Here is a 10375-nt window from a genome sequence, read left to right as displayed (position 1 = left end):
TGCGCATAAATATATGTATAATCATTTGGTATATGGCCAACCAAATACTCAGATGAAATAATAATATGAGATGATATAAACAATATCCTCCATGTATGACACACGCACTACTTATCACCTGTCTCACAAACGTAAACACATTAGTTGTTTCAATTTAATTACTATCACAACAATTAATCCCAATATGAATGTTGAGAAGCACAAACACAACACACTCACCACTTGTTATACTTTGATGAAGTGTATCATTGACTATATACATTATGCAGCAGGTGTCTCATTTGTATAAACCACTTGTTACACTTAGACCATGTAGTTGTCTAGTGTAGCCCACTTGTTTCACTGTGACAACACATAGTCGTCAGCATGACACTACTGTTACACTTTGATAACATACACCCATCAAACATGGTCTCAAGCTATACCAATAACACTAGGTAACTAGTACGGGGTCACTAGGTAACTAGTATGGCACACTCCATCACGGTGTTTCGGTTTAGCCAAAGGGTCTTTAATTAAGTGCATGGATTAGTTCAAAATTCAAAATAGTGGATGAGTAATTATGGTTGAAAATGGCCAATCCAAAAACATAATTATGTTTTGAAATGGCCTTGCGGTAATATAATGTAAATATTGTAAGCTCTTCTTTATGGTTAGTGATTATATCAATCAATCAGTCGGATTCACAGCGGCTCCCCGCCCTGACAAATATGTGCGCGCGCACACACAGAGCGAGAGCGCTGCCCTCGTTTTCCATGATACCGATGGCCGTGTTTTGACCGTTGGCATGAAAGAGCGGCAGAAAGGTGAGAAACTGGGTGTAAAGCAAACTTGGCCCTCCTTTACCCTATTTAGGGTTTCTGCAAGCAAGGCTGTAGCTAGAAAGAGAGAGAGAAAGGACCCATATGTATTAGGGTTTCTACTTAGAAACTGGAATTTTTTGTACCCGGTAGTCGACATATAGAAGCTAGGGTTTTCGAAGCTCGAACTTTCATGGCTCCCAAGAGAAAGGGCGGGTCTCGCAAAGGCGCTTCGGGAAAGGCACCTCCCGCAGCCGAGGAGCCCGCCAAAGAAGAAGTGGTTGAGCAGGACGCTCCCCTTCCTGCAGAAGAAGTAGTAGCAGCAGCAGAAGCTGAGAATGGTGAAGAAGAGCCCAGCCCTAAGAAGGCCAAAGCGGAGGAGAAGAAGAAGCGACAGGCAAAATCCAAAGACGCTGCTAAGAAGCCTCCTGCACCCAAGAAGAAGAGGGCGGACGATGCAGTAATACTTGCAGGGGAGGCTGCCAAAGAGGAAGAAGAAACTGTGGATGAGTTACCCTCTGCTTCTGTTAAGTCTGCCAAGGTGATTATCATAGAGGCTAGGTATGTAATCTCTGGAAATCTCCAGTCTAATTGTTGGGTTAAGTGGATGGTTATGTTAAACGTCGTGGGATTAATCAAAAGATGAGAGGTTTAAGTGTTAATGAAGCACATGTTTTATGTTTTGAGGGGATTATTTTTGTAAGGAGAGGCATGTCTGCGTTTACGGGATACATGCATGCACACATGCACATTGGAATGTGCATGTACATGCACATGGGTGTGTGGGTGCACATGCACACCCGAATTTGCAAGTGCTTACTCACGCCAAGGTTGAATAGGAATGTCGGACATTCTGTGTTCTGAAGTTGCTGGTTTGGAGCCCCATTCTTACATGTCATGAATTACCCATTTGTACACTTGTGTTTTGTTGTTGTCTGTAGCAAAGAATGTAACTCGTTCAAGACCAGGGCTGCAAAGGTGCAGACAGATCTGATCAAGGCCCTTTCTAGAATTGAGGTGCTTGTGAACCCTGATAAGGTTGGTTTTTCTATATTTCCCATCTGTTTGTACCTGTCAATTTTATAAGTAGTCGTGTCTCCATAAGCTGTTGCTACTGCATGCCTGAGCAAAATGAGGTTCAGTTGGACATCTCATCAATTTTGCCTTCACCATATCACAGCCAAGGAAAGGTTGTTTTGAGATACGTGACAAGGAGGGCAATGTCTATGTTTCGCTGCTGGTAAGTTTCACCCCTAATCTTAGTAGTCTAGGTCAGCAGTGGTTTACAGGGCATTTGGGGTGGATTGTGTTTCCCTGAACCCTTCTCTTGTGGCACAGGGAATGCCTAGGCCCTATACTAAGCTCAAGAATCTGGACCTGGACAAGACAGTAGAGGAGATTGTTGCTAAAGTGAAGTGATTGAAGCTGAGCCTTGCTGTTAGAACTGTTAAAGGTCTTATCTTAAATAGTGCAATGTGAAGGAAAGCTTTGTTTTGCATGTCAAAGCTATCCAGTTTTTTGTATGGTTTCCTTATTACCCTTGTCAACTGAATTTTTTTGGAGTTGACTTCTACCTCGGTAGTCTTTTGCGTTGTCTACTTACATGTGTGCCTTGATGTCTAAAAAAAACCCTAACCCTAATTTGGTCGAGCTATAAAAAGCGTGGCTGAGTCTATCAAACAGCATAAGCAAAGCATGATGGTAGTTTTATGTATTGACTGTGGTAGTGTAATATAATGTATTTTTTTGACAGCATTGATGGCTGGATGTTGCTTGTTCTTTAAGATTGAGGCTCAAAGCGCAGGGCCATTACAGTTATGTATTTAACATCTTCCTTCCTAGGTTTGAAGAATGCCTATCATTCCTTCAGTTTTCCATGGCCCCCTTACATGTTGTGGTGAGTAACCTGTCAAGTCATCAAGTCCTATGGAGCAAAACTGTTGTCCTATACCAGCTCCTCTATAACGACGTGCTATTTGGAGTGGGAGAAACTGCTGATGGTTAGGTTATGTCTCCAGCTTGTCTTTGCAAAATCCCTTTTGTTGGAAAGAAAGGATTTAGTGGAGTATTGGCCATGCATAGCTTGAGAAGTAGAGGTTGTGGAATACTCGGAAGAATTGGGAGCATTGGGGAATGTTTGGAAGAAGAGCATTGTGAAGAAGATGGGGCTTTTGGGAATTGCTGAAAATGTGAGGGCTGACCCTTGATGTATTTATCGAAGGTTTGAGTTTGGGACACTGTGGCCCTTGTGAGTTTGGGACACTGGCCCCCTTGGCATATTGGGTTAATAATGGTTCCAAGTAATTTACTTGGGTAGTTTAAGAAGCTTGAAAAAAAGCAAGCTCATCCATCTCTTTACATGGCATCCAAGAATTGGCTGACTCTCAGTCAGCTTTTTTCCCAAGAATTGGTTGATATGTTTACCCACCATACAAGTCTGCCTCACAGCTTGCAAGCTCCATACAACTGGAGTCTGGCTTGAGAAGAAACTTTGAGAGTTCTTTCAAAAAAGAACGGAGAGTGTTGAACTTTTTAATTTTTGTTTTGGAAGTTTATTTTTAGCCCTTCTCTTTCCCCCTTTCCCTTCTGCCTCTTTCTCCCCTCTTATCATGGTTAGTTGTGTGTGCAAGCTTTCTCCACACTGCACACTACAATTGGCCTAATAGTGGATACTTGACCCTAGAATGGGTAGGTATGATGAGTGTGGGACCACAAGATGGTCTTTACTAGATGGGAAAAAGTGCTCTTTTTAATCTAAGATTGTGAGTACAAGAGATTTGGGACAATACCATAGTGCCAAAGATGTGAGCAAGGTGTTAGGGACCTAATAGTGGGTACCTAACCCTAGAATCAGCTTTTTTATATGTATTTAAGACTACTTTAAGGCTTGGCACATCTTAGATGAGAAGAAAGCCCCCACTCCAATCGTAGACATTGTCATATAGAAGGCATCATATCGGAGGCAGATGAGAAGAAAGAAAGCCTCCACTCCAATCGTAGACATTGTCATATAGAAGGCATCATATGGGAGGCATGTGTAAGGGAGCTCTATGATGCGCTGGATCGATTCATACCATAGATGGCACATATCATAGCACTTTGCACATTGATATCATGTTAGTCTTCTCTTGTAACCTAGTTAAATAGATATGTGAAGGCTTTAGTTTGGATTAGCAATCACATCATTTTCATTTGATGAATGCTTTAGTTTGGATTAACAATCACATCATTCCATTTGTAGAACGGGGGGTTCCACATATTGTAAGATTTGTAGAACTAATAAATAATCAATCGTAGTATGGTCAAGATAAATGGGGCAATGCTTGGGAACATAACTAGGTCTTTGGCAAAGTATTTGGGTCACATGGTAGTTAATGGTTAGGTAGGTTTTATGAGAGTCCTTTACATTGGATTGTTTATTCACTCTATGGCTCTCATAGGAAACGCAATTACAATCATGTGTATTGTTATGAATGTTCACAAGGCCTTTGATTTGGTCTCTTGATCTTGGTTCATTGGACACTTGCAAGAGGTCTAGTAGCCACATGATGCCATTTGGGTTATGTCGTCACTATATGAGGTAGTAATGGGCCAAGTGTACACAATTGGTGGTTCTCTCAGGAGAGATAAGTAGCACTAGTGGGTATAGCAAGCTGGTTTGCTATCATTGACTCTATTTGGGCTATATATCGATTAGTGAAACTTTTGGGTCTAAGCAAGGTTGTTACGGATTTTCACATGTCTTTGAGTTGGTTTCTTGATCTCGGCACATTGTGTAATAAGTCGAGTGTACACACTTAACGATTCTTTCAATAGAGATAAGTAGCACTAGTGGGTTAAAGCAAGGTTATTTGCTCTCATCGACTCTATTTGGGTTATATATTAATGAGTGCATCCTTTGGCTTTAAGCAAGGTTGTTTGCTCTCATCGACTCTATTTAGATGGGTTATATATATTGATAAGTGTATTCTTTTTGTTGATATTTTTGGTAATAGAGGACAATATTTGGCTTAAATAATAGTATGTTCATATTGGTATATATCAATGATGTTCTTGATCTTTGACTTATATATCTTTTTTCTTTTAACCAAGACTTTAAATATTTAAAAGTAAGCAATATCTCACTTTTCTTTATTATGACTAGTGGCTTGACTCGTTCTTGATGGGCAAGAGTATTCTTATTTGTCGATCACAAATCAGTGCAATAGAGAGAGGTGTTGCTCTATAGTCTCAACATCATGGGTTCAAGTTCTCGTTACGAAAGCGATGGTACGTACGGGTGTGTTTTTTGACTTTTTAATTCTAGACAATTGTAAAAAAAAAAAGAAACGCTCATCTTCAAAGGATAAGGAAGGATAAGTCTTATATTTGAAGCTCATGATGGATTCCATGGTTCTTAACTTACCAACCTATATATAAACACACTATGCTTGTTAACTCCATTGCAAAAATGATAACACGTAGAAGTGTGTTTTTTGACTTTCTAATTTAAGATAATTGTAAAAAAAAGAAATGTTCATCTTCGAAGGGTATGTAGGGATAAGTCTTATAATTGAAGTCCATGGTGGATCCATGGTCTTTGTCAATCTATATATACACACCATGCTTGTCATATATATATACGTGGAAGCTCTTAAAGTATGTAATTTCATTGAATAAAGTACTAAACTTGGCGTAAATAAATAGTTAGCATTTTAATCTAAAATAATGTTGACAATCTCAACACATATGAACAAAGCTTTAAAACAATCTTCGGACAATTGGATTCTCTCTTTGTAAAAGCTTATACTCTTTGTCTCCATTTGGAAAAAAATATTTAAGAAAAAAACATTAGTTAGTGTAAGATAAACTTTTTATGGAAAAAAAGAAGGAAAACAACAAAACCTTATAAAATTAATTTGGTGGATCAATATTTAAGGTGAATAGGATTTGAACAGGCTTGTAGATAGCAAACCGAAAAATTTTGTATTGTCCAATGCTTATGACTCGAAAATTCAACTTATCAAGCTGTTCATAGTCCACAAACATTACATGTACATGAAGTTGATATGCGATTTTTTTAAATTGTAAATTCTAAGGAGTTCAAAGTTGTGTTGTTATAAGGATCTTGATCATACAAACTCATCAATAATTTGGGTTCTAAAAAATAAGAATATTTCTTGTTGCGAAAAGAATGTATCAATAGCAATATAAATTTATTAAATAAAATGTAAAATTTATATAAAAAATAAGTTTCTTATATATATCGTAAAACATCGATGCTCTCTAACAGTTCGATAATTAGAGATGCTGTTGCTTGTTCTTTCTAAAATGGAGGGTTTATAATTCAATCATGAATATTACATAGATTATGAAAAACAATAATACTTGAATTATAGCAATCTAAACAATAATGACCTTCAATATCTTGGCTATCACCATAAATAAATGAAAATGATCTTGTCATCTCCATCTTAAGAAATATACCCTTGATATCAAATATAACACTCACAACACTAATAATTTACATAACACTTTAAGGTCTCTCTCTTTATATGTATATATACACATATATATAAATACATAAATACATAAATACACACATACACACACATATACACACACATGTATATATATGTTTAGTATTTTGTGCCAAGTAAGAAAAATAAATAAAAGCAATTCAAAAGTAAACGTTTGTTTATTCAAATGTTAAAAAATAACAAATAGGAACTCACCTAAACCTGTCCGTCATCTCAATAATCAGAACCACTTCTTGAGCAGTGATGACTGGCGCCATTGTTTGGGTCATCATAGCATAGCGGAGGCTACACTCCAACCCACATACTTGTCAATCCGTGAATGCAACCCGGTTAGCGCATAGAGGCTATCCCGAATGGGAGAAGATGAGTTAACCACATACTAATGACTTCTAGTCCTACTCAATCCTTCTTCAACACTCAAGCAATCAATCTAACACAATCAACACATCAATCTAACATAATCAAAGCATTAAGATTAGGCTACACTTAAGCACAAAAATGCAACTTATGCAAAGAACCTAACATGCAAAGAGCTATCACACAAGCCTCAACTACATATCATTTCATGCACAAGCTTCATCACATGCACTCTACAACTCACAAATCAAAACATCATTAAGAAATCTAGATTAGCAAGTGTGTAGACTAAAACCTCATATCATTGAAAATGTAAAGAATAGAGAGTACAAGATTGAAGCAAGAATGGAGATGGAGAGCCTTGGGAGAGCACATGAGAAGGAGCTATGGAGCAAGCTCTCTCTATGAGCCTCTCAACCAAATGACCAAAGAGTCCTCTCTAGCTCTCAAATGGGCCACCTTTTATACAAAAATTCTAGAACTCCCAAAAGTTCCCATGTGGGATTATTGTCAAGCCCTCTCCCACATTCATCTACAACTTTGAACTCTTTTCAAGAGCCCTAAGTGTCTTTTTTGTTGCATCCTTGTATTGATCTTCATTCGTCATGCAACAAGGGTACTCTCTTTTATGGATCTACATGGTATCTTTACCTAAATGCAAGTAGATTTATACACATGAATTCAATAATACCAAAGAGAGAAGCAACAATATGAAAGATTGCACACAGAAAGACAACATAGATTACACATGTTACATCATTGGAAACATTCTCTTCATTGATGCATATATGTCTATGAATGTAGTCTAGCGTTTGTAAGTTACTATATCAATAGCTTGTTCTCTACCTTTTGGGCATAGATTAAATTTACATCCCGATTTATGCCATTTGAAAAACCTCCTTGTAGATAACATTGGTTGTGTGAAGACGTCGGTTGAACCTTCTACGTTGCTTTTCTGTTCCATATAATGATTTACACACTTTCACTGCATTAGATGTTCTAACACGTGACATAGCAACGTACAAATGTCCATGTGTGAGTACTTGTATGGCCAAGTAAAGTCTCAATACCCTCAATGTTTGTCCTTGGGACTTATTTATTGACATGCCAAAGGCTAACCCTACAAGAAATTGTCTCCTTCTCATGTCAAAAGGTAATTGCAACATAGTAGGTATGAATGTTATCTTGGGAATAAAGACCTTGTCTCCAATGTTTGTACTTGTAATGATTTTTGCTTCTATCACCTTTGAGTGACATTGCTCGCATATCAATCTGGTACCATTACAAAGTCCCCGCTGAGGATCCAAATTGTGGGGAGCAGCATGATAAGAGCATTTATCTTTAGAATCAAGCGAAGAGGACGATAACCACCACCCAAGTTAAAACTGTTCAAGTACTCAATTGGGTACAATATTGTGTCATTCTCGGAAAAAGCAACTGAATTAGCACTAAGGTATTCTCTTTCAAGATCGGGCAATGCACTCAAGACTAGTTCATTAACCTCATCAACCTCTAGATTTTGTGGTGTAAGTATAGCACGGTCTTTAAAGAAGCATCCATTTCCTCCACTCTCCTCCTGAAGATCTTTGTATACCCATTCTACCAAACTCAAAATGGAGTTTCCATGGATCAACATTCGTAGTGGTATTACCACTCTGCCTTCATTGTTTGGATGGTCTATAGAGCCGTCTCCAATTTGTAATGTCCATTTGATAAATTCTTGTTCTGTATAATCATAAGCTCTCTGTCGAACCTGCATGTTTTGGGTGAGCTTTAGAACATTCATATATCTCCAAATATGTGATCGGCATAACGTCTTATCAACAATGTCCTCACACGATCCCTTTGGCACAACCAGTAAGATTTGTGAAGTCATCACCAAAGAGCATAACTTTCCCACCAAACACTGTATCACTTTGCATAATGTCTTTGAATGTCTTGTCCAATGCTTCATATGCGTACTGATGCATCATTGGAGCTCATCCCCCAAATAATTATCCTTGCAAGCTTCAACACCTTCAGTAATGGGCTGTTAGCTTTAATTCCACATGTGCTAAAAGCATTGAGCACCAATGGAATTTTAAAACGTAAGTGCGTTGTACGACCATTTGAAAGTAACAATGCAGCTATTCTAGATGATGCACATGCTAATGCAATTTGATCCTCTCCACGTAATCGTGACAACAAGGCATTATAAAGATAGGTTTTGCCTGATCCACTTGGTCCATCAAGGAAAAAAACACCACCTTGGTTCAAAGAAACAGCCTCAAGGATAGTGTCAAATGCTCTGATTGACTTTCCATGGAAACGAACAAATTAGCCTACTGAACAGAATCAAACATCATCTCTTCCATTGTTGTTGACATTGGCAACACTTGATCTATTGGGAACATGCAACCCTTCAAAATCACGCAACCGCTTTCCATACTGTTGGTCATACTGTTGGTAAGAGGTCTTGCATTTGTAACAGAGCTTGATTCTTTGCTATAGAATGACAAAAACCAACGTCTGTACACCCTCTCTGCTGTAAGGAATGAAAAAAATCATCTGAAAGCTTGGTGGAGAATTTATTCCAAAGGTATCCAGGGGATATAGGCTCACAAAAAACCATTATATTGACAAACAATTGATGCAGCTGGAATCCTATTTTCTGAAATGCAGCTTCTTGGAGACACATATACCACTCCTCTTCGCTCTCTAGCATTCCTTTGGCTTCACATGCAGCCTTAAAATATGGATACAAATGTCCATTCACCGTTCGTAAATCCTCAAAAGATTTACAACCTTTGCACACAGTAAGTAACATGCGTAAGTAATATTGCTCCCAATTTCAACATGCATATTCTTCATGAAAGAAATCATGTCTAGTTGGTTAGCCTTCATCCGACCATTACTGTGCGGTGGAAATGATGAGACTACTCGTCTCTTAGCATGTCTCCCCTTTGGCTACCACTTTCACGGATCTCATCCCAAAGAGCTTCTAAGTACTTCTTGCAAGCAACCTGATTTTTATCAGTCCGCTTGCATATGTCCGCAATATTTTATAGACGTTTAGAGTTTGGTTGTCCGGATGGAGACTTTGACCTAGCAAGGTGTTTTGCAGCTCGAACATTCATCAGCTCTAGTGGAGTAGACAAAGCTACTTCTTCATTGGAAGAATCCTTCGCAGCCAGTACATCTCTTGAGTGGTTGTTATCATTCTGAATATCCATTTGGCTGAAATTCAAAATTAATATCTTAAGGCTCTACAAATATATCTTCATATCTTTGCCAACATATAACCAACCCTAGAAACCTATCTATACACATGTAGATTCCTCCTAGAAAACTATCATAGAGATACATATAAGTGTCTCTCTAGATTTTATGTATTGGCAAATCATAACTTTTTTAAGAACGTTTCAAAAGTTAAAAGAACTATTCTCTAGGCTACTATAGTTTGTAAATTCTCTAAGACCCATTATACTCTCTCTAGAACTCTCTCTACAATCTCAAAGACAATAGTCTAATAAATGGAATGTTTCTAGCTTATGTAGCCAAGTACACCAATATTGTAAATTGTTTAAACGTGGTAACACACTCAATGAGATTGAAAGAGAAATAGAGAATGTTTTAATGTGCTCTCTCTCTCTCTCTCTCTCTCTCTAGCCAACCATATAATAAACACAAATAGATAAAGACAAAAAGGCCAACAAAGAA

At 38.0% G+C, this 10375-nt stretch overlaps 1 protein-coding gene across 1 annotated transcript; it reads left to right on the top strand.

Annotated features, from left to right (window-relative positions):
- Positions 1–767: 767 nt before the first annotated feature.
- On the top strand, positions 768–2371 carry LOC147624457 (uncharacterized). Its single transcript, XM_086819449.1, has 4 exons — positions 768–1361; positions 1742–1838; positions 1981–2040; positions 2139–2371. The coding sequence occupies exons 1-4, from the start codon at positions 994–996 to the stop codon at positions 2217–2219; spliced, it is 606 nt and encodes a 201-aa protein (XP_086675575.1). The 5' UTR covers positions 768–993; the 3' UTR covers positions 2220–2371.
- Positions 2372–10375: the final 8004 nt, after the last annotated feature.

This window comes from Cibotium barometz, chromosome 25, assembly GCF_041138505.1.
Source record: "Cibotium barometz isolate CiBa-2024 chromosome 25, ASM4113850v1, whole genome shotgun sequence".
NCBI lineage: Eukaryota > Viridiplantae > Streptophyta > Polypodiopsida > Cyatheales > Cibotiaceae > Cibotium > Cibotium barometz.
The sequence above is the reverse complement of the archived record's forward strand: the minus strand, read 5'-3'. Positions and strand labels throughout refer to the sequence as shown.

Excerpts from the sequence above, each read along its gene's own strand:
- LOC147624457 (XM_086819449.1), top strand. The coding sequence starts at position 994 with ATGGCTCCCAAGAGAAAGGGCGGGTCTCGCAAAGGCGCTTCGGGAAAG. Across the intron at positions 1,839-1,980 it reads TGCTTGTGAACCCTGATAAG|CCAAGGAAAGGTTGTTTTGA; the intron begins GTTGGTTTTTCT and ends ACCATATCACAG. Across the intron at positions 2,041-2,138 it reads ATGTCTATGTTTCGCTGCTG|GGAATGCCTAGGCCCTATAC; the intron begins GTAAGTTTCACC and ends CTTGTGGCACAG.